Here is a 25050-nt window from a genome sequence, read left to right on the forward strand (position 1 = left end):
AGCACACAACAGTCACATGTTTATCCATTACAATTCCAACACAGCACAACCCATACATGCTGAAAACATACATTGACATACATCCATGACACACCACACACACCATTGACACCACACACACAACACAACCACAACGATCAACACAACTACACATTCAGCTATACAAACACACTCACACAAAGGCACACCTGCATACATCATGACAACATCCACCACACAACAACAACACTTACCCAAATGGGTAACATGGAAAAACAACATACACAACAACATTTGTCTCACATGCAAGCGACACACATACAGACACAACCACATCACCCACTCCAGCTCCTTCCATCCTAACCAGCCAATCCACACACATGCATACATGTACTGACTCACATTCACAATAGATAGTACAATCCTACAAGTACAGGTCCACTTGCAATGTGCACACATGGACACTGTTGTCAAGTGTGAGTAAACCATCATGTATGTGTGCAATATGTGTGTTCTGCTAGTGTGTCACCAGCCATGTGTGACACAATTGTCTCCCAAAACATATGCATGCCACAGAGATTTTTAAACAATTACTGTGAAATGTATATGTCTGCAGTGGTCCCGATCTCCAAAGCAGTGCCCACCAAGTACCCCGGCAATGCTCTGTCCCTACCTTTGAGTCCAGTGACGCGAGTGGAAGGGGTTGTGATTTCTCTGTGGGTCATTAGCAGCAGTGACGGCAGGTGTTGTCTAGTCGTGTGTAGTTGAAGACAGAGGTGGAATGGGGAAAAAAGGTGAGTTTTCACCCCTTCCTCACCCCCATCTGCCAACTCAGCAGTGGAGGTTTGACTGCCACATTTTGCTTGGCGGTAAGGCACATCCAAATCTGTACAGCAGGAAGGGTGGCTAGGGTCCCGCCAGCATCCACCTTTCCCTCTCCCCCTTTCGACACAGGCAGTGTTTCTTGGTGGAGACATCAGTTTGAATTCGGGGTTTTGGCTATGGGACTTCCAGCATCTAAATATGATGGGGACCGTCACGGCATTGGATGGGTTTTTAGTTGAAAACTCGATGGCAGGACCCTTACCTTCAACATCAAATCAGGCCACAAGGGCCTGATTTATGTCTTGATGGATGGAATACGCTATCATAAATGTGGCAGATATCCCGCCACCTTATTACAATCTCTAAAGGATATCAAGGGATCGTAATAAGGCGGACAGAATATTCCCTTCTGCCAAGACCAAAATCAGGCCCTTAGTTACTAGTCTGTCCAATAAACATATAATATATATGGTAAAGTAATGCAAATATATAGTGTGGGTGTCTGTTTTGTGCTTCTCCCCTCTAAGTTCCACTGCAGTTTGCAAAAAACGTAGCCATTAAAAATGTGGTAGAATAGCCAATTAAAGCCGCTGTTTGATTGGTTGGAACTGGAAGTTGAAAAGTGGTCTATAACGAGCAGCTAGGGTTGCAGCGCAGAGAAAAGCAGCAAGATAGCTCATTACCGCGTTCTCACATCTGCTGTGAAAGGGATGCACGGGAGGCTCAGCCCACGGCCATCCACTTAACCCGGGCTTTTGAGTGAGGAACCCTCCTGGCTTCAGGGGCCGGCACCGCATCCACTAAGCACCCCCAACATGTTAGCGCTTCGTTCGGGTTCTATACGAAAAGCGCTAATTAAAAGTGAATACGCAAGGGCATGAAAAGACAAAGGTGGTGAGATTTAAGATCGGAAACAGAAGCAAGGAAGGAGGCGTTCAAGCAAGTCAACTTTCAGTCCCTGCGCAAGAAGTGAGGCGGGAAAGTAATTGAGCACTCCAGGCTGGGAGGGAGAGCTGCTGCACACCCTTCTCTGTCTGTAGCAAACTGCGATCTGCTAACGCTGCTCTAAGACTAGATGTTCGGGAAATACCGGAGGTGGACATAAGGTAGAGACGGGGCTGTGAACAGAGTATTCTAAGACTAGCTTTGATTCATCTCGAGAGTCTCCAGTAGACCGATCATTCTCCTCTTTTGCTCAATCAGTACTAATGGATATAAAGCACACAGACTAGCAACAGGTGCTTTTTGAGAAAAGTAGCCAGCAGTACAAACTGCAAAGGAACTGGCACAGCTTGCTCTTGAAATGAAGATGCTGGGCTAGATGAGACGCTTGTTTACCGCGTCTGCGTAACTTTTGGACGCCCAAGAGGCGCCCTGCTGCCTTTGGTCGGACCCCTTAGGCTCCGGGGGATGGTAATGGATGCGGATGGGAGCACCGTGCTGTCCACTCCGTGGAACTCATCGTCACATCTTCATGTGCTCGAGCCCTGCGACCCGGACTTCAACGCCTCGAGCGGCTGGTTGGAGGAGTTAGCGGATGAATCCGATAGGGGGCGGTCTACGTTGCCCCTCTCTTGCAGAGAAGGCATCCCCTCCTCGGCGGCAGCAGCGGCGCAGAGCCCCCCGCTGCTGGTGGACGCCTGGCTCGTCCCACTCTTCTTCGCGCTCATCATGCTGGTGGGGCTGGTGGGCAACTCCCTGGTGATATACGTGATCTCGAAGCATCGGCAGATGAGAACGGTCACCAACTTCTACATAGGTGAGAGAGCAGCTCATGCTTCCCTTCCACTCGACCAGAGCTTTCTGTCATGTTCTTAGACACCTGCCTGCAGCACCCCAATATCTCATTTATATAATCTGCAAAAATAAGTGTAAGATAGAGCTCCACGTGTGTGGGCAAAGGTGTCCCGCTTGGGTTCCATTTCTCTTTCACTCATTTCCTTCTTTACTTTTGATGCATACGTTACTTCCTCCATCATTTTTCTTTCCCCAGATGCCTAGCTCCACATGAGTGTTTCTTGGAATTTTTGTAATACGGCAACAGAGTCCAATTTACTCCAATAGTAGTAGCAAATTAGAGGAGTAAAGTTACAGTTTCTTTAGTGAATTGGATGTTTATGTGCGCAAAATCCAATCGCTGTCTGAAAATCTATGTCAGTGATTTAAAATGAGAACTTGGAGTAGTAGGTGGGCCGGATTCTCAAACATTAAAAATGTACTCTGATAGTTTTACCTCTCTTCTTGCAGCAAATATACCTAGCCCCCCTGGGAAGCTGCAAGGCTCTCAGCTTTCCCATAGCACCACATGCATAAGTACATCTGCAAATGCACCAGGGGCAGCTCCTAACTCCTACGTTAGGGTGGAGGAGCATCCCCCCCAACCTGCCAGTAGCAGAAGCTGCAAACCTTTCAAAATGAAAGAATAATAAACTATGTTTATTATCCTTTCGTTTTGAAAGGGGAGGGGTCATGGGGGTGACTAGCAGTGAGGGGGAGTGCACAGCACTCCCCCTCAGAGTGCATGCGTGTTTGGCCAGCTGTCTTGGGCCGGCCAAACACATATACGCAGTAGGCTCTCTACTGCACAGGCTCCCAGTCTGCCTGGGAGCACCCTGGCTGGGTGCTCCCAGCCAATCCTGATGTTCCTCTGAGCAACGTCAGGATTGGCCACAGGGCAGGCTGGGAGCCTGTGTCTGCAGCGACTATGAAAAGGAGAGCGGTGCGGCACAGGTTGGCGGATCAGGTACTTAAAAAAAATTATTTATTAAATATACCCCATTTCCCCACCCAAGCCGCACCCTCTCGCCACTTGTTAGCGTAGTGAGCCGTGACTGAAATGCAGCATGTGTATATTTACAGAAGAATAATTTTGAAAACGTCTTTTCTTCATAGTGAAACCATTTTTTAGTTTGCAATGTTTTACTGTTCCCTTAAGATTTTAGTGGACTTGCTCCATATCCAAAGTAAGAACATATTTGATATTACCCACAAGTTCTCAACCTTGCAATTGTTACTCTGTATTCTGAGCCATTTCAACATGGAAATTTCATTCCTGTGCCTTATCCAATTCTAAAAAAATGTAAATTAACCCCCATAGGCTTACCCCTAATTATATTTCAGACAGTGTTTGAATTTACAGACAGTTCATTGAATTTTCCTGGACAGCTATGACATGTATTATTTTCCAGTGCCTCTGAAATGCTATTTAATTGAAGCTATTAATTTTTATATGCATAAATGCAACACTTATATTTGAACATTTTTAAGGGTGGTGTACAAGTTCAATTGTATTTGCTAAGTTTATTTTGACCTTCTAGGGGAAAATTCTTTTTGCCATTGGAGAACCCCATTCTCATAGCTCTCAGCAATTACGACAATGGGGGTCATTACGACCCTGGCGGAACAAGTCCGCCAGGGCCGTGGGATGCGGTGGCACCGCCGACAGGCCGGCGGTGCCCCGCGGGGCATTCTGACCGCGGCGGCTCAGCCGCGGTCAGAGAAGGGAAACCGGCGGTCTCCCGCCGGTTTCCCGCTGCCCCAAAGGAATCCTCCAAGCCGGCGCAGCATGCTGCGCCGGCATGGGGATTCCGACTCCCCCTCCCACCATCCAGTTCCTGGCGGTTCTCCCGCCGGGAACCGGATGGCGGGAGGGGGAGTCGCGGGGCCCCTGGGGGCCCCTGCCGTGCCCATGCCTATGGCATGGGCAAGGCAGGGGCCCCCGTAAGAGGGCCCCTAAAAGTATTTCAGTGTCTGCAAAGCAGACACTGAAATACGCGACGGGTGCAACTGCACCCGTCGCACCTTCCCACTCCGCCGGCTCTATTACGAGCCGGCGTCATCGTGGGAAGGGAGTTTTCCCCTGGGCTGGCGGGCGGTCTTGTGAAGACCGCCCGCCAGCCCAGGGGAAAACTCGGAATACCCTCCGCGGTCTTACGACCGCGGAGCGGTATTTCGGAGGGGGGAAGCCTGGCGGGCGGCCTCCGCCGCCCGCCAGGCTCGGAATGAGGGCCAATGTGCCTTCCTTACTCTTACCCTGGATGTATTTACATTTACCCTTAATAATAGTGAATCTTCGACCCAGTGCTTTAAAGGGAAATAGAGAAGTGCAAGTACTCATTGTTTAGAGTCCCTGCCCACTTGCTCAGGAGAAGTGCCAGTACTCTCCCATTAAATGTATTGCAGTAGTGATGAGATGTGTAGATACTCTAACTTTCAAATTAAAGGAGTGTAGGTACTCCGTACCGGACAATACCTGTCCATATAAAGCACTGCATGAACCAGTCTGGGCTGTCTTTCCCAGGCAGCCTGCCCCGCCTCGCTTTGAAGCACGAGATGCAAGCCAGGCAGTAAATCAACTTTTTACTCTGTGAGGCATGATGCAGGGCTGACTCCTCTAAAGCCCTTAATTTCCATTGTGGTCTATGGCACTATTCACCACAGGCCAGTGACGCTTTTAGCATCATGATTTTGAGTGTTGAAGTCTTCATCCCTGCACGAGACAGCCATCTGTCATTAACAGGAATAGCTCCCAACCTTTCCCCATTTGTCATGGAGTAGGAGTGAATGCAAGCAAGTGATTATGGGCCACATGTACTAAACTTTTTGCACGTCGCAAACAGTGAATTTCGCTGTATGTGACGTGCGAAAAGCACATCGCAATGCACAAACCCAGTTTTGCGATTCGGTAACCTGGTTACCGAATCGCAAAACGGGTTTGCGACTCGCAAATTAAAGGGGTGTTCCCTTCCTAATTGCGACTCACAGTGCAATATAGGATTGTTTTGTGACCACGAACGCGGTCGCAAACCAATCGCAGTTTGCACCCATTTCTAATGGGTGCTAACACATTCGCAAAAGGGAAGGGGTCCCCAGGGGACACCTTCCCCGTTGTGAATGTCACTGTAAGCATTTTTCCTAGCAGGCAGTGGTCCATTTTTTGTTTTTGTAATGCATCTCGTTTTCCTTTAAGGAAAAAGGGCTGCATTACGAAAAAAAAAATACTTTTATTGAAAAACAGTCACAGACATGGTGGTCTGCTGTCCGCAGCAGGCCACCATCCCTGTGAGGGCCGCCATTCGCAAGGGGGTCGCAAATTGCGACCCACCTCATGATTATTCATGAGGTGGGCATTTGCGACCCCCTTGTGAATTGCAGATGGTGTCAGGGACACCATCCTACATTCAGATTTGCGACTCCCAAATTGTGAGTCGCTCTGACTCGCAATTTGTGGGTCGCAAATCCGAAATTTCGAACATGTGGCCCTTAGTGACTTGTCTCCCATAACAGTGAGTGTTATAATGCTAATCTTGTGTTATTTGTATTGTCACGCTAACACCCCCATGTAACATCCAGGCTCTGGCTGCAGATTGCTGGCTTCTTTAGAAGTGGAGCTGTATTTGTTCCTCATGCAGTTGTTCCAAAGGAAGAGCAGGGTTCTTGCTCCCTTGCGAAATGGATCCAAATATCTGAGTCAAGCACATACTTGCTCACAGTAAAGGCAATTATCTGTTGTATAGCATTAAACTGACCCTATCTTCATGCACTTAACGTTAATGCCACAAACATGGATTGAAATGCGAACAATGAATGTTACAATGTGTGTAATGTGTGTCACCCATTAAGCTCCTCTTATTCCATGTTTTACTTAATGTTGCTTTCCCCCAGAGAGTTAGCTGTTTAATCATGCTTGTTTCTGTGTATTGTATTACTCTTGCATAGTGCATACTTTGACCTGTGCCAGGGGTTTATGAGGGGCATAGATTGAGAGTGCTGGTGCTGAAGCTGAAGGCAAAGCAAAGTGCCTGACAGTGAGTTGGTATCTCTGCAGAGCACCCGGAACAATGGTCAGTTATTCCAGTTGCGAATTAAATTCAGTGTAAATATGTGTGAAGGGGTGCGTAGTGGTCAAAATATTTAAAAGGCAAAAGCAAAATGAAATAAAGTGCTTAAATGTGAATGAGTGCAGTGTTTGTTTGGGGTGGTAAAATGAGGGCGATGCGAGGGAGTGCATTCAGGGGAGAGGGAAAAGAGAGTGCTGCAGAGGAAAGAGACAAGGTTGAAAATGTGCAGATGGATGAGAACAAAGACAAATGGCATACCTATCTAACATAAAGCACACACAACTGATGGCCATACTCCTTCCATAGGCCTCAATAATGTTTAATTCACAGTCACACAATTTTAGAATTGCAACATTTCCAATGTTAATTATATATAACTAATCATTGCTGTTACTCATTTATCTTAAACAGCTAACAACCATTGACAAAGCCAATAGTACTGACAGGTTTTAGGTGTATTCCAGTTGTTGGGTTACATTTCTGGATGCAATAACATCTCAGAGAGAAACCAAAATACAGGCCAGGTGGCACACTGTGGTAATCACAGCAATGTATTGTACATGTTCCCTTTTAGAGAGCCCCTGCTTTTTTAATCCCACTTAAAGATCTGTCTGCACATATTTCTGTAAGGGTGATTGCAGCCAGCAGCTGTAGGAGCTTCCTGATACCTGATTAAAGCCTTTTCTTCTAAAGTTGATGCTGCATGCAGTGCAAGACACTGGGTAAGCACACACTTTGAAGGGCTCGAAGTTGTCTCACTGTATAATTTGCACATTAAAGCAACTGTTGATCTTATTAATGCAGTAAGATATGGGGCAGTTTTTGATGTGTTTAGTATTTCAAGACTATACATTCCAGCGGCTTTATAAACCTTGCTTTCTAACTAAATGCCTTTGCTTTCAAATGCACCATTTGTCAATCTTTTTTAAAAAAATTCTTGGGAGGACAACTCACCTCAGACCCCGTGTTTGTCCAATAAGCTTGCTTGCTTCACTTTCTACATAAAAGTCATACCTAACGGTTATGACCCACCACTTTCAAATGCCACCAGCTGCTACTGAACTTAACAAACAGTCAAAGAATAATCTTTTTGATTTGATTCCACAGCCTGATGACTGAATTTTGCATAAAAATGTATTTTGTTCAGGACTTGTCAAATAATTTAAGAAGTACTTCTTAGTAGCTGTGTCTTTCATGATATCACAGGGGTACCCACATGTGTATCTGTATCTTACCCACACTAACGTGTATGTGTGCATATTTCCTTGTTTGGGAACCCAACATATCAGTGCTGTTGCATGTAGACATTTTTGTTACTTCACCTGTAAGAATGATTTTTCTCTATGTAGAAACCACATTCTCTCAACCCCTCACAATGTTTTGATTAATCCCTCTACATTGCCAAATTAGATGAGTGCTTACCATTGAACTTGATAGGAGCAAATATCAGGAGAAAAGGTGGTGCCAGCAGTTCGCAAATATACACAAAATGGCATGTTTGTGGATGTTCACATACCTTGCTGGTAACCTGACCACGAAACAGCCTTAGACAGTCATTGCGAGCTCACACCAAATTCAGTTATACTAGCAAAATGTTAAGAGTGAGGGAATTAATTCATAGGTGCAAAAATGAAATTTCATAGCTGTTAGAAATGGGGTCTTTGGTTGGCAGTCAGGTTGCCCTCTGTCCAAGCAAGGACCCTCACTCTAGTCAGGGTAAGTCACACAAAATCCAAATTATCCTGTGCCCACCCTCTGGTAGCTTGGCACTGAGCAGTCAGGCTTAACTTAGAAGGCAATGTGTAAAGTATTTGTGCAATAAATCATACAATAACACCATATAGCACCACAAAAATACCCCACACAGTGTTTAGAAAAATATATAAAATTTATTGGGATATTTGTAGGTCAAAAATGATCAAAGATGCAATAAGAAAATGGAAAGATATCACTGAGAAGTGATATAAAGGGGGTCATTCTGACCCCGGCGGTCATGGACCGCCGGGGCCAGGGTTGGCGGGAGCACCGCCAACAGGCTGGTGGTGCCCCGCAGGGCATTCTGACCGCGGCGGTTTGGCCGCGGTCAGATGCGGAAAACCGGCGGTCTCCCGCCGGTTTTCCGCTGCCCATTAGAATCCTCCATGGCGGCGCAGCTCGCTGCGCCGCCATGGGGATTCTGACAGCCCATACCGCCATCCTGTTCCTGGCGGTTCTCCCGCCAGGAACAGGATGGCGGTATGGGTTGTCGTGGGGCCCCTGGGGGCCCCTGCAGTGCCCATGCCAATGGCATGGGCACTGCAGGGGCCCCAGTAAGAGGGCCCCACTTTGTATTTCAGTGTCTGCTTTGCAGACACTGAAATACGCGACGGGTGCCACTGCACCCGTCGCACCTTCCCACTCCGCCGGCTCAATTCTGAGCCGGCGTCCTTGTGGGAAGGGTCTTTTGCACTGGGCTGGCGGGCGGCCTTTTGGCGGTCGCCCGCCAGCCTAGTGCAAAAGCCAAAATACCCTCAGCGGTCTTTCGACCGCGGAGCGGTATTTTGGAGGGGGGAACTCTGGCGGGCGGCCTCCGCCGCCCGCCAGGGTGAGAATCACCCCCAAAGTGTCTTAAGTCTTTTAAAAGCAAACAAAGTCTCTTTCAAGCACAAAGTACCTGGTTTGAATGAAAAATCTCTGCAAAGGGCCGCAGAGGAGGAGATGTGTGGAAAACGGTGAGTGTGCGTCAGTTTCGCCCCTTCGCTCACGGACTTGCGCGCGGACGGTCCTCTTCTTCGGGATGCGGGGTTCTCAGACGCCCCGGGGTCTGTGCGTGTAATCCTGGGCTTGTTGACAAGCTCTGTGTCGTTCCGGTGGGCGGTGCGGGGAAATTTCTCCCTCACGGCAGGTGCTGCATCGATTTCCCCTCTGGAAGTCGGGCGTCATCGTCCCAGGTCGGCTCTGCGTCGATCCGGTGGGCCATGCGTCGAAGTTCCGGTCACACCGCAGGCGATGCGTCGATCTTTTCCTTGCAAAGTCGAGCGGCGTCGTCCCGGTTCGGCGTGCAGTGAATTTGTCACCACAGAACAGGCTGTGCGTCGTTTTTAGCAAGCTGTGCGTCGAATTTTCGCCACACAAGGAGTCCAGTTGCAAGAGAGAAGTCTTTTTGATCCTGAGACATCAGGGAACAGGAGGCAAGCTCTATCCAAGCCCTTGGAGAGCACTTCTTTACCACAGCCAGGGAACAGCAAGGCAGCAGGACAACAGCAAGGCTGCAGTCCTTCAGAGAAACCAGTCAGGTGAGTCCTTTGGGCAGCCAGGCAGTTCTTCTTGGCAGGATGCAGGTTCTGGTTACAAGTTTCTTCTCCAGGAAGTGTCTGAGGTGGTACGGCAGAGGCCCTGTTTTATACCCAAATCTGCCTTTGAAGTGGGGGAGACTTCAAAGAGTGGCTTAGAAGTGCACCAGGTCCCCTTTCAGTTCAATCCTGTCTGCCAGGGTCTCAGTAGGGGGTGTGGCAGTTCTTTGTGTGAGAGCAGGACCTCCATCCTCCCAGCCCAGGAAGACTCATTCAAAATGCAGATGTATGCAAGTGAGGCTGAGTACCCCATGTTTGGGGTGTGTCTGAGTGAATGCACAAGGAGCTGTCAACTAAACCCAACCATACGTGGATTGTAAGGCACAGAAAGATTTAAGTGCAGAGAAATGCTCACTTTCTAAAAGTGGCATTTCAAAAATAGTAATAATATTAAATCCAACTTCACCAGTCAGCAGCATTTTGTATTACCATTCTGGCTATACTAAATATGACCTTCCTACTCCTTTCATATCAGCAGCTACCAGTTCAATAATGTATGAGGGCAGCCCCAATGTTAGCCTATGAAGGGAGCAGGCCTCACAGTAGTGTAAAAACGAATTTAGGACTTTTACACTACCAGGACATGTAAACTACACAGGTTCATGTCCTGCCTTTTACTCACACAGCACCCTGCTCTAGGAGTTACCCAGGGCACACCTTAGGGGTGATTTACATGTAGGACAAGAGGAGTTTTAGGCTTGGCAAGTACTTTTAAATGTCAAGTCAAAGTGGCAGTGAAACTGCACACACAGGCCTTGCAATGGCAGGCCTGGGACAAGGTTAAGGGGCTACTTAAGTGGGTGGCACTAGTAGCATTTAATCTACAGGCCCTGGGCACATACAGTGCACATTACTAGGGACTTATAAGTAAATTAAATAGTCCAATTGGGTATGATCCCATGTTACCATGTTTAAAGGGAGAGAGCATATGCACTTTAGCACTGATTAGCAGTGGTAAAGTGCGCAGGGTCTAAAACCAGCAAAAACAGTGTCCAAAAAGTGGGGGGAGGCAGGCAAAAAGTTAGGGGTGACCACCCTAAGGCTGTCAGGGCTAACATGTGTCCCCCCCAGCTGAAAGTGGGGAGGGCTACCTGACCTCCTGGGAGCTCTCATCGCTAAGGCAGAAGTATCAGGAGAGACCATCAGTGTTGGAGTGGTCAATCCCCGGGCGATGCTCCACCGTAAAGTCCATCCCCTGTAGGGAAATGGACCACCTCAAGAGTTTCAGATTCTCACCCCTCATCTGAGGGGCCTCTGGTCTGTCTGAACCCAGAAGTGAGTCCCAAACAGGTAGGGTTTTAGCTTCTTCAGTGCCCAGACCACAGCAAATGCTTCTCTCTCACTAGCACTCCACCTCTGTTCCCGTGGTAATAGCCTTCTACTAATAAAGGCTACTGGTTGGTCTGATCCCTCCTCATTTAGCTGTGCTAGAACAGCCCCTATGCCATGCTCTGAAGCGTCTGTCTGCACAATAAATTCCTGGGAGTAGTCAGGGGCCTTGAGCACAGGGGCCGTGCACATGGCTTCCTTCAGAGAATCAAAGGCTTTCTGACAAGTCTCGGTCCAATTCACCAACCTAGGTTGTTTCTTGGAAGTGGGTTCTGTCAAGGGTGACACAATGGTACCATAGCCCTTGACAAATCTGCGGTAGTATCCAGTGAGACCTAAAAAGGCTCTCACCTCTGTCTGTGTTCTAGGTAGTTACCAGGCCTTGATAGTTTCAATCTTGGTCTGGAGGGGCTGCACCTTGCCACCACCTACTAGGTGTCCCAAGTACACTACGGAACCCTGCCAATCTGGCACTTACTAGCCTTGATGGTCAGGCCTGCCTGCCGCAGAGCCTGAAGCACCTCCATGAGGTGGAGCAGGTGTTCCTCCCAGCTTGAACTGTAGACAGCTATGTCATGTAGGTAGGCTGCACAGTAGGCATCCTTGCCAGTTAGGACCCCATTAACCAACCGTTGGAAGGTAGTGGGGCATTTTTCAATCCAAATGGCATCATCCGGAACTGGTAATGCCCATCAGGTGTGGAAAATGCTGATCTCTCTTTAGCCCCCTCAGCCAGGGTGATCTGCCAGTACCCTGAAGTAAGATCAAACGTACTCAGGAACTTGGCAGCGCCTAGTCTGTCAACAAGCTCATCAGCTTGGGGGATGGGGTGGGCATCAGTCCGTGTGACTGAGTTGAAACCCCGGTAGTCCATGCAGAACCGGAGTTCTGGCTTGACACCGGGGGCAGAAGCCTTAGGGACCAGCACCACAGGGCTGGCCCAGGGACTGCTGGATTTCTCAATAACCCCTAAAGTCAACATCTTGGAGACCTCCTCCTTTATGCTGGCCTTGACCTTATCCGATAACCTGTAAATTTTGTTCTTTACAGGGGGACTGTCTCCAGTGTCAATATCATGAACACATAAATGGGTAAGTCCAGGAGTGAGGGAGAACAGGGAAGTGAACTGTTCTAACAGCTCATAACAGTCTCCTTTCTGGTTTAGAGTCAGGGAGTCAGATAGAATGACACCCCCACGGACCCATCACCTTCTTTTGCAGAGAGGAGGTCGGGGAGAGGTTCGCTCTCCTCTTCCATGCCCTCATCTGTGACCAGGAGCATACTGACCTCAGACCTCTCAAAGTGAGGTTTGATTCGGTTGTGATGGAGAACCCTAAGGGGGTGCCTCGGGGTCTTGAGGTCCACTAGGTAAGTGGCCTCCTCCTTTCGCTCCTTAACTTCAAAGGGGCCAGTCCAGCGGTCCTGGAGAGCCCTAGGCTCCACTGGCTCCATCACCCAAACCTTGTCTCCAGGTGAGAACTCAACCAGAGTGGCCTTCCGGTCGTACCACTCCTTCATCACCTCTTGACTGGCCTCAAGGTTATCTTTGGCCTGCTTCCAGAAGCGTTGGGTTTGGTTGCGGAGGGCCAGCATGTAGCTGACCACATCCTGGGGAGGTGTCTTGGGAGCTTTCTCCCAGCCCTCCTTAACAATGCTTAGGGGTCCCCTGACAGGGTGACCATAGAGAAGCTCAAAGGGGCTGAACCCCACCCCTTTCTGGGGAACCTCTCTTTAAGCAAACAATAGGCACGGTAAGAGGACGTCCCACATACGCCTCATGGCTTCAGTCAGGCCACTAATCATGCCCTTCATGGTCTTGTTGAATCTCTCAACAAGCCCATTGGATTGAGGATGATAAGGGGTGGTAAACCGGTAGGTCACTCCACACTCATCCCACATGGACTTCATGTACGGTGACATGAAGTTTGTTCCCCTGTCAGACACAACCTCCTTAGGGAATCCCCCATGCGTAAATATTCCCAACAGGGCTCTGGTCACGACCGGTGCAGTCACTGTTCTCAGAGGGATTGCCTCTGGATAGCGGGTGGCATGGTTCACCAAAACCAGGATAAACCTGTTGCCCAAGGCAGTTTTGGGGTCCAAGGGACCAACAATGTCAATGCCCACCCTTTCAAAGGGGGTGCCAACAACCGGGAGTGGGAGCAGGGGAGCCTTAAGTTGTTTCCCTGTCTTCCCACTAGCCTGGCAGGTGGGGCAAGCTCTGCAGAAATTATCTGAGGCTATCCTCATTCTGGGCCAATGGAAGTGGGTGATAAGCCGGTTAAAGATCTTGTCTTGGCCCAGTTGTCCTGCCAGGGGGATGTCGTGAGCCAGTAGGAAGGCCCGGTAACACTGGGGGACCACCAGCACACGGGCTGCCCCAGGACCTGGAACCTTAGGCTCACTGTAAAGGAGATCATTCTCCCAGTAAATATGGTGATTGCAAGAGGCGTCACCTGCTGCTTGGGCTGTGGCCTGTTGCCTCAGACCCTCAAGGGTGGGGCATTCCTTCTGCGCCTTGCAGAACTCTGCCCTGGTTGGCCCACCCTCCATTTGCCAGCCAGCAAGTTCAGGTAGGTTACCCAGGTCAGCTATGTCCTCCCCAGTTGGCTCAGGGGCCTCCTCCTCCTCAGGGGCCCGTCCACCACCGTGGGAAGATTTGAGGCAGGTTTCCCGTGCCTCTTGCCTTTCCTCTTGGCAGCCATCTGGGCCATTGTTCCAGACTCCAGACGCCCTTGACTCCCTTCCCGGGCAGCCATGGACCGTGTGGTCATGCAGACCCACTCAGGCAACCCCAACATCTCCATGTGGGATCTGATCTCTACCTCCTTCCAGGCAGTATGCTCAAGATCATTGCCTAACAGACAATCTACAGGCATGGCAGGACTCACAGCTACTTTCAGAGTACCAGAGATTCCCCCCCCCCCACTCAAAGGGAACCAGAGCCACTGGTAGGTGACTCTCGCGATTGTCAGCGACTATGACCTGGTGGAATGTATTAGGGACTATCTGCTCTGTTGACACCAGCTGACTCTTGACAGTAGTCATACTGGCTCCTGTGTCACGCAGAGCCTCCACACTTTGCCCATCAATGGTGACCCACTGCCTATACTTGGAAGTATTTTGTGGCATGTGGGCTTTGGGCACCATTTCTCTTTCTCCCAGGGATACTAGGGAAACCTCTGCCTGCTCCCCAAAGCTATCTGGGTCTGTCTCCCCCCGAGCGCTACACTAGTCAACCCAGGTGTCTGTCCGGTAGTGGACGGTGCTCTCCTGGAACACTGGGAGTCGCCCTTAGAGTGACCATGCTGGTAGCACTCTAAGCATTTGGGGATTAATTTCCCTGATGATTTATCAAAGTACCCTGTCCTTTTCCCAAATCTGGAAGAGGAATAGTTGCCACCCCCTCCCTGGGAATTCTTTTGGGGGCCTTTTGAGAGTTCCTTATCTGTAAGTTTATCTCCCCCCTCTTTTTTCTGTTGGAAACCCTGACCACCTTTGGGGGTGTCCCCCCCAGATACCCTTTGGGATACTCTGGTGCTAACCCAGAGGTCCGCCTCCTCAGCAAGCTTCCTGGGATCAGTCAGCTTACTATCTACCAAGTGCTGGCGCAACTCTGTAAAAGAAATACTGCGCATATGCTCTCTCAGAATCAAGTCATATAACCCTTTGTAATCATCTACTTTGCTGCCCGCACCCAACCATTCAGTGCCTTATTGGAGAAATCAAAACATTCAACCCAGGTTTGTGTAGAAAGTTTGGTACTGTCCCTAAACCTCTGATGGTATCTCTCAGGGTTCAGTCCAAACTTGGCCAGTAAAGCGGTCTTCATGACAGGATAGTTATAGTGATCACGTGGGTCTAGTGTAAGAAGTGTATCCCTTCCCTCTGGGGGTACATAAAACCACAAGGCCGCCCCCCATTGCCCTTCAGGAACCCCATGAGCCCTTAGTGCAACTTCATAGGCAGCCAGCCACTTGTCAATATCATCTCCCACCACAAAACTGGGCACCACACTCTTGGGTATACAAACCTTTTTCTCTCCAACAGGTCTTGTATGTATGCTGCCACCATCACTGCTGGACTCAGACTGTCTTGCCTTGATCTCCAGCTCCTTGAGACTCAGTTCATGAGCCAACAATAATTTATTTTCAGCCAAGGCTCTCTCAGCTTCAACCTGTTTGGCTGCTCTTTCAGCCTCAGCTTGCTTGGCTTCTCTCTCTGCCCTCCTTTCCTCCTGTTGAGCCTCAATTTTTAGCCTTGCCATTTGCAACTGAAACTCTTTCTCCTCTCTCCTTTCCTCTGCGGTCAGGCTTTGATCAGAGTCACTGCTCCCTGGTTTGCAGGGGGAACAGTTGCAGTGGTAACATCCACTGATGGCAAAAATTCCTCTGGGGGGCCATCTTCTGGCTCCTCCTCCTCCTCAGCACCCTCCTCTGAATGGGCTTCTGCCCAGGCCCTCAGCGCCTTTTGAAATTCCTCCTTTCTGGAGGCACCTTGGGTGGGTACTCCCATATCCTTGCAGAATCCTTTCAGCTGTTTGACAGTGTATGTGTCCAGCAGGGCTAGGTCAAAATCTCCTGTTTGAGACCCAGCCTGAGACATGTTGAGTGAGGATTTTGGTAAAAAAATTGACAGGAAAAACGAAATTTCAGAAAGAATATAAAAATCAAGTTGACCTTCAACTGTGGGTAGGTAGTGAAATACTTAACTACTGTATGTCACTGCACAAATACAAGTCCTATCCTCACCGCTGATCACCAATGTTAGAAATGGGGCTTTTGGTTTGCAGTCAGGTTGCCCTCTGTCCAAGCAAGGACCCTAACTCTAGTCAGGGTAAGTCACACACAATCCAAATTATCCTGTGCCCACCCTCTGGTAGCTTGGCACTGAGCAGTCAGGCTTAACTTAGAAGGCAATGTGTAAAGTATTTGTGCAACAAATCATACAATAACACCATATAGCACCACAAAAATACACCACACAGTGTTTAGAAAAATATATAATATTTATCTGGATATTTGTAGGTCAAAAATGATAAAAGATGCAATAAGAAAATGGAAAGATATCACATGAGAAGTGATATAAAGTGTCTTAAGTCTTTTAAAAGCAAACAAAGTCTCTTTCAAGCACAAAGTACCTGGTTTGAAAGAAAAATCTCCGCAAAGGGCCGCAGAGGAGGAGATGCGTGGAAAACGGTGAGTGTGTGTCGGTTTCGCCCCTTCGCACACAGACTTGCGTCATTATTTTCCACGCGGGGAAGACGTTGCGTCGTTTTCTGGCGTGAGGACGGTCCTCTTCTTCAGGTTGAGGGGTTCTCAGACGCCCCAGGGTCTGTGTGTGGAATCCTGGGCTTGTTGACAAGCTCTGCGTCGTTGGGCGGTGCAGGGAAATTTCTCCCTCACGGCAGGCGCTGCGTCAATTTCCCCTCTGGAAGTTGGGTGTCGTCGTCCCAGGTCGGCCGTGCGTCGAAGTTCCGGTCGCACCGCAGGCGCGCGTCGATCTTTTCCTTGCGAAGTCGAGCGGCGGCTTCCCGGTTCAGCGTGCGGTGAATTTTTCACAGCGGAACAGGCTGTGCGTTGTCTTTAGCAAGCTGTGTGTCGAATTTTCGCCGCAGAAGGATTCCAGTTGCAAGAGAGAAGTCTTTTTGGTCCTGAGACTTCAGGGAACAGGAGGCAAGCTCTATCCAAGCCCTTGGAGAGCACTTTTTCACCACAGTCAGGGAACAGCAAGGCAGCAGTGCAACAGCAAGGCAGCAGTCCTTCAGAGAAAGCAGTTGGGTGAGTCCTTTGGGCAGCCAGGCAGTTCTTCTTGGCAGGATGCAGGTTCTGGTTATAAGTTTGTTCTCCATGAAGTGTCTGAGGTGGTAGGGCAGAGGCCCTGTTTTATACCCAAATGTGCCTTCGAAGTGGGGGAGATTTCAAAGAGTGTCTTAGAAGTGCACCAGGTCCCCTTTCAGTTCAATTCTGTCTGCCAGGGTCTCAGTAGGGTGTGTGGCAGTCCTTTGTGTGAGAGCAGGCCCTCCACCCTCCCAGCCCAGGAAGACTCATTCAAAATGCAGATGTATGCAAGTGAGGCTGAGTACCCTGTGTTTGGGGTGTGTCTGAGTGAATGCACAAGGAGCTTTCAACTAAACCCAGCCAGACGTGGATTGTAAGGCACAGAAAGATTTAAGGGCAGAGAAATGCTCACTTTCTAAAAGTGGCATTTCTAAAATAGTAATATTAAATCCAACTTCACCAGTCAGCAGGATTTTGTATTATCATTCTGGCCATACTAAATATGACCTTCCTACTCCTTTCATATCAGCAGCTACCACTTCAATAATGTATGAGGGCCGCCCTAATGTTAGCCTATGAAGGTAGCAGGCCTCACAGTAGTGTAAAAACGAATTTAGGTATTTTACACTACCAGGACATGTAAACTACACAGGTACATGTCCTGCCTTTTACTCACACAGCACCCTGCTCAAGGGGTTACCTAGGGCACACCTTAGGGGTGACTTACATGTAGGGAAATTGGAGTTTTAGGCTTGGGAAATACTTTTAAATGTCAAGTCAAAGTGGCAGTGAAACTGCACACACAGGCCTTGCAATGGCAGGCTTGAGACAAGGTTAAGGGGCTACTTAAGTGGGTGGCACAACCAGTGCTGCAGGCCCACTAGTAGCATTTAATCTACAGTCCCTGGGCACATACAGTGCACATTACTAGGGACTTATAAGTAAATTAAATAGTCCGATTAGGTATGATCCAATGTTACCATGTTTAAAGGGAGAGAGCATATGCACTTTAGCACTGGTTAGCAGTGGTAAAGTGCACAGAGTCTAAAAACCAGCAAAAACAGTGTCCAAAAAATGGAGGGAGGCAGGCAAAAAGTTAGGGGTGACCACCCTAAGGCTGTCAGGTCTAACAATAACTTTAACACAGAGGAAATATAAGAACTGATTAAAGACAAGGAATTGAGCATAATATGTAAATTCTCTTTATTACTAAAATTCTTTCCTGCAGCGATAACAAAGTAAATCATCATCACTGACATCAATGAAGTACATCCAATAAAACGTACCAACAAAATTGCACAAGCTGTCTTGTGAAAGTCTTTTTATTGCCCTGCTACATAAGACAAATCAATCTGAAATAGAAAAAAACAGGAGCAGCCATGCCTCAAGGAGCAACCAGTAAAGAGCAATCTCAAGAAAGACAAAAGTATAGGACAGTAAAAACTCAGAAGAACAGATGAACAAACACAGACACAAGAGAACAACTACAAGTAAACAACAGCATTGAGCATGCCGCTTGGAGGATGAGAAGTGTTTTATTGTTATCTCATTGTCTATAAAAAATCAATTTCTTCTGTGCTTACGCTAGGAAAATCCTCAATTTAATGGTTGATATTTTGTATTATTATTTCAAGGTCCCCTGCTTGGTAAACGGGCATGTACCCCTGCCCAGAATATCCAACTGCTTGTTAAACTGGTATCTTTACTTTTATTTTTAACCCTTTCTGCAATGATAGTTAAGCATGTACACACAAGCACAGACCTTTCCCTAATAATGTGAGGTCCAGAACCTGTTCTGTGACATGGAGGAGTGCACCAAGTATGCCCTCATAATACGAATAGGACTTCTGCCCATGTCCACTGCTTTATGCATCACATAAAGGGTTAGTCCAGTGTACCATGTTTTGTGAATCTTTAGTATGACCAGACCTTTTTCTCAGTCTAGAATTGGCACACTTACTGGCTACTCTTGTGTGTTATTCCACAGGTATACAAAACCCAGATCTAGGACCGTGTATGTTTATGAGAGTTTGAGTATTGGGATCAGTGGGATCCATTTTGGATGCCCATGGTGTAGCATGGCATAAGATGGAGGATGAGGACAGCATTTCTCATACAGTGAAAGTGTATTGATTGCATTCCTGTGCTTGGAGAGTACAGAACCAGATAATGAAGTGAGGAGGATTGAGACAGGCCTTCCTTTAAAGATTCAGTGAGGATCTTGGTGGCAAAGGGTTGATGATCAGTTCTTCTTCAGCACTGCCATTTGTTAGGTGGTAGGTGTGATAGGTAGGACTTCAATTTCTAATGTTCAAGGAGAGACAATCAGTAGGCAGGGCCTGGCCTTTTCTCCCTGATTACTGCTTCAGGAAGTCCGGTGACAGCCAACCGCAGAGATCTTGCAATTCATTGTGACCATGTTTTGGATACTCCTGCATGCACCCAGCCTTATTGCTATCTGCTGTAAGAGCCATCACCGTGCCCAGTGCTGTGCCTGAGGAACAGCATGTACAATAATGTTTAAATTTGTGGCACCACAACTTGGTTCTGAAACTTTGAGCAGAGGATCTGTGTTCTCTAGCTTGAAAATGTATATTAATGTGAGACCGAAGCCAACTCACTTTTTTCTAGCTCCAAGTACTTCATAATGAAGGAAGGAAGTGCTGTATAGACTACTCAAATTACTGCAGTTTCACCAGTGCTGGTGTCTGCATGACTGCCAGTCTCCCAGAGGTGAAGGGACATCACTTGCAGTCTTCACTTTCTGCTGGTCAAGCCAAAGGTCTACCTTGCACATAGGAGTGTGCCTGCCTGCCTGCTCAGACTCGGAAGGAGAGCGCCTGGAAAGACTGTTCAGGAGGAGAAACCAACTGTGTCCTCAGTGTGAGGAGCACCCAGACATTACTAACTGCCCTTGAGAGTACAGCCAAAGCTGACCTGATCTCAGATTGTGGCCTTCACTGTGGACTGTGTATGTGTATCACGCAAAGAAGCCATCCTGCTCTTGGTAGCCCTGTGACATCTGAAGACTAGATGCTTCTGTTGCTTGACCCCTCCACTGAATCCAGAGGAGGAGCTAATGCTGCCACAGTAGGAGTCAATCTGGGCATGGAGTCAAATTCTGTTGTGCCACAGACTCCTTTGACAAGAGTGCTATCTGGAATCTTCCATATAACAATCCAGCAATGTGGCCCATTTGTTTGAAAATATCTGCCCCATTTATGCACATTTAAGTGCTACTTTCTTCATCCCCACCATTTGCAAGAGTCTGTGGTACCAATCCAGTGCTACTGGGGAAAGGGAGTGGTTATGTGTTCCCCACCTTTGTCTGTTTGGTTGCATGAAAGAATAACAAAACAAGTTTCCTGGTACCCTTGGCATTCCCCACTTTAACTCTGGTATCCACCCCCGTAAAAAACTCACTGCTTGGGATGGGATCAGAATATCTTTTATTGTAAATATGTTGTCTAGGACTGTGACCTAGAATCAAATGTATGTTATCTGGGTGGCATATAATGCCACCTCTCGAGAATGTTTAGATTTGCTTCCATCCCTCCTATCATTATGGCTCCTTTATGTGAGTGACATATTTACAAAGCCCAGTCTCTGCCCATGGGTGAGATGTAGAACTGCTTTTCTCATGCACTCTTAATCTAACTTTCTGCCAATTGAGTGATAACTGTTGACATAGCTTTGATAAAAATGTTACTATCGGTGGTGATTTTTAACAGTTTTCAAAGAGGATCATAACCCTCATTGTCCAGAAAAGGCTGTCTTGTTGTGGCATTGAAAATAGTATAAATTGCATCCTCTGCCAAACAAAAGTCTTGTCTGATTTGCTTGAATGAGAATGATAGGTCCAATCTTCAGACATATATTCACTCCCTATATTTGAATGTTTTCATTTCAGTTCAGGCTGAAAGAGTTCCATGAAAGGTGAACTGGGATGGGATAACTCGTTAATCACTGCTCATTGTTAATTGTACCCCTGATCCTTAGGTTTGCTTTTACGACTCTGGATGCCTTTACAATTTCAGACTTGTTTCACAGGAGTTTCCATTAGGATGGCCTTGTGAGTTCATGATCGAAAAAAACACCACTGTTTCTCAATTACTGCAATTCCAACATATTTTATAGCAATGACAAGAGAAATTAGATATAAGATCCTCGGTCCCCTTGGTATAGGGCAAAGCAGCCTCTGTTTGAGGCTTACTCTCAATTTCCTCCCCAATTCAAAGTTAAGACAGGTTTTTTGAGTTTTGCATTTCCGCAACAGTAGTGACTTTCAAGGCAGTTTCCTGCCCACACACTGCCTTACCTGCATAAATTTGGTGGTTGACTGGGCTGGACTCCGTCCCCCAGCTGAGTCACATTGAGGAGGGGTGCGTCCAAAGTCCATTGCACTTTAAAGTGCTGCTTGCATCCCGCAGCATGGCTGACTTTCAAGGCAGGTCCCTGCCTATACTCTGCTTTACCTGCATGAACTTGGTGGTTGGCTGGGGTGGGACTTCAGCCCCCATCTGAGTCACATTGAAGAGGGGTGGGGCCAAAGTACATCACACTTGAAAGCACTGCTTGAATCCTGCGTCGCAGGTGAATATCAAGGAGGTTCCCTACCCGCATTCTGCCTTACCTGCACAAATTTGGTGGTTAGCTGGGGTGTGACTTCATCCCCCAGCTGAGTTAGATTGAAGAGGGGTAGGGCCACAGTACATCATGCTTTAAAGCGTTGTTTGCATCCCACAGCACGGGACATGCCTGGATGCTTGCCTGCATGAAAACCAGGCAAAGAGAGGGCCTGTCTATGCTTGTCTGCTGCTGACAGAGGTGGGCCGACTCTCTTGGTTTTGAAGAACTGGGTCCAAAGCAGAAAGCCGGTAGGAATACCCCTCTGGTTTACACTAACAGATGCTGATTGGATTTTAGCTTTGCTTTGTTAATGAGGTATAAACATGCACATGTGGAAACATGCACAAGACCATCCAGGGAAAGACGCGAAGGCAGTGGAAACTACCAATGGCATCACTAATTATCTCACTAATGCTATGGGTATACTAAACAGCGAAATTGTTAATCCTGAGGAAAGGCTGACTGCAACATGGTCTGCCTTACGTAGTGCTATAAATGATGTCAGCAATGAGATTGCCTTACTAGATAAGGGGCCTATGGCTTTATCTGATAACACAACAAAAATGTATCTAAATACGCCCAGACTGTGTGTCTCCAATGCTCCTTCTCAGCTAACCAAACTGTCTTGCAACAGTGAGCTGACCCTCCCCCCACAACCTCCCTGGTGAAGAAATGGTTCCAACCACTGGCTCTTAAGCCCCTTGATCAAAGAAATTGAGTATCGTTACCAGGGCCAGCGGGCATGGTAATGGCAATAAGGATTCTGATAATGAGAAGGACTCAGCTCTTTTTAAAAGTCTGGAAAGACACTGAAAAATATGTATGCCAAGTTGGAGAGCTTGGAAAAGTTGACTGAGATGAAAGGCTCTCCATAAAGGAGAAATTTGTGAATTAAGGCCCAGATTTATGGTGGCCTATCGCCATTTGAGTGCCACATTAGAGTCATTTGTTTACGATAATGTGGCGCTGGAAGGGCAAAAACACCATACCATATTTACAACGTGGCACAATGCTTGCATTGCTCCACTTTGTAACCCCTTGTGCCACATTATGCCTGCGCCAGGCATAATGTATGCAAGTGGGGCATTCCGGTGCTGGGGGGGCATAAAAATGGCTCTATGAGATTCCTTTGCACCATTTTTATCCGCATTTTGTAACGCCTGTTAAGTGCAGGTGTTAATAAGAGGCTCCCATTGTGTCCAGAGGGCCTCTGGGTGCTTTTCAGGATTAGCGCCAAAAGGTTTAACGCTAGTCCTGCAAAGCGCTGGACTAGCGTAAAAAATTATGACTCTAGTCCCCCTGACTACCGTCATGGTGCGCCATATTTTAAATACAGCGCACACATCGAGGTGTTAGGGGGGCACTAAGGGGAGAAAGACAAGTGGCACTGCACCTAGTACAGTGCCACCTTTCTTAAATCTGGGCCTAAATATAGCTTTATCTAATACCACAGAAGCACCTCAAGTCTTTTCTTTGACTACCTCATCGCTTAGTATTGTTCTCTCATGCTATGAAAGTAAAGCACAATCTGATGTTGGTGCATCTATCCTTAGGTTAGTTAGCACTTCCAGTTTAGATAACCTTTGAATGTCACATACCCCTTGCCCTACTTCCCAGGAAAACCTACCTGTGCTTTCTGAAAGGAGAGTCCACAGGATCTGCACCAGATATTTTGCACCTTCCACCAGAGGCAAACCCGTATGTTATTGTATTAGGAGATGTACATAAACTACACTCAAAAATACTCAAGTCGTGGAGAGTTCTCACAAATAAGGTGACACACTGGATGTCAAAACAGATTTGTGACACTAATTTCCTTTTCCATGAAGTATTAATTATGAGAAGGGTAAATTGGGTTGGCCCCTCTAGGAAAGTAAGCTAGGTAGATTGTATTGTAAATTTCCACTACCCTAAAGTGGTAAAATCTCTCCTTTTTTACCTTGGTCATAGGCAACACCTTATAGGCAATTTCATTGGGAAATCACAGCTGAACCACTTGGCTTCTTTTATAAATCGACTTTGATTAATAATACCAATAATGGTTCTGCACATACACTTCCTTCATCAGGTCCTAGTACATACATATCTGTTCCAACCTCTAATAGATTTGCACCTCTCACAAGTTGTGATGAACAGGATTGACTTCAGGAGTTTAACGAGCTTGAATCAACAGCCTCCTCGAACATAGCTTCAGAATATGTACTTGTGGAAAGTTCTGTGCCTCTAGATACCAGAAATATGAGTGTTAAACTAGTTATTAGGTCCTGGAACATTGTCAGTATTAAAAACAAATTGGGGAATATAAAACTGGTTGAACAAAAATAAACATGTCGTTTAGTTTACCTACTGGAAACATGGGTGGTGGGGGACCTCCATGTAGAAGGATATTCATCCACTATTACCCTGTCCATCCCCTCAAATAATGGAAGGGTTAAGTGGTGGGGTTTGCTTTATTATTATCCATTACTTCCTATCCCATATTAAGAAAGTCTTACTCCAGCTCGCCTTACTACGAGATTTCTCACCTTCAGACGGATGAGCAATTGAATATCATTCTGATGAATTTTTATAATAACATATTTGACAATACTAGAACCAGGGTCATTGTTGACCTTGAAAGGGAGCTGGAATCCTTTGTAAGTCATATTGAGGATGATTGCATCTTTACCTCAGTGGGGATTTTAACATCAGTAATGTGATGCTTCATTGGATAAAAGCTGTAGATATTTGAGAGAAAATGAAGATTATCAAATTTCCTACATAATTTATATTGGGAGGTTATGCTAAGCTGCGGCAGATGCTGTAAAAGTTGGGTGTCCCAATTGGGATCATCACATTCTTGTCAGAACTGCATGACTGCCTGACTGCTCGCATACAATATGGGCCGAGGGGAGAATGCACTTCAAATGTTAAGGTCACACCTGATATATGACAATGTTGTGTCCTTGCTATCCTCTTGTACTCGCTATACATTATTGGGCTCAATGAGACATTACAAAAAGTGAAGACCAGTGCCCCCAGGGTTGATATGCATCCAACCCCTGTTCTCCTATTCGCTCATGATGCAGTGTTGATCTCTAGAACTGCCAATGGGCTTCAGCTTCTGATCAACACCTTTGTCTAGTATATGGAGGACAAAGATATGAAAATTAATTGAAAGAAAACTTTTACTATGGTGTGTGGAAAGGGAGGGCCTAGAAGAGGATTCACCATATTAAAGACAAGGGCTTAGCAGAAACCCAAAATTTCACATAAATTGCATACAATTCTCTAGTAGTAGACCCTGGGTGTCACAGATGAAAGCTGGGAAACTGACATTTTTAGGATCCACAAAAG

General features: G+C 47.2%; 1 protein-coding gene across 1 annotated transcript in view; it reads left to right on the forward strand.

Moving 5' to 3' along the window:
- The first annotated feature begins 2214 nt into the window (after positions 1-2214).
- Positions 2215-25050, forward strand: part of LOC138254445 (G-protein coupled receptor 54-like) — a 657759-nt gene continuing 634923 nt past the window's right edge. The window contains exon 1 of the mRNA XM_069205814.1: positions 2215-2563. Coding sequence (XP_069061915.1) covers positions 2215-2563 — 349 coding nt within the window. The remainder of the gene's footprint in view (positions 2564-25050) is intronic.

Source organism: Pleurodeles waltl, chromosome 1_2, assembly GCF_031143425.1.
Source record: "Pleurodeles waltl isolate 20211129_DDA chromosome 1_2, aPleWal1.hap1.20221129, whole genome shotgun sequence".
Classification (NCBI taxonomy): Eukaryota; Metazoa; Chordata; class Amphibia; order Caudata; family Salamandridae; genus Pleurodeles; species Pleurodeles waltl.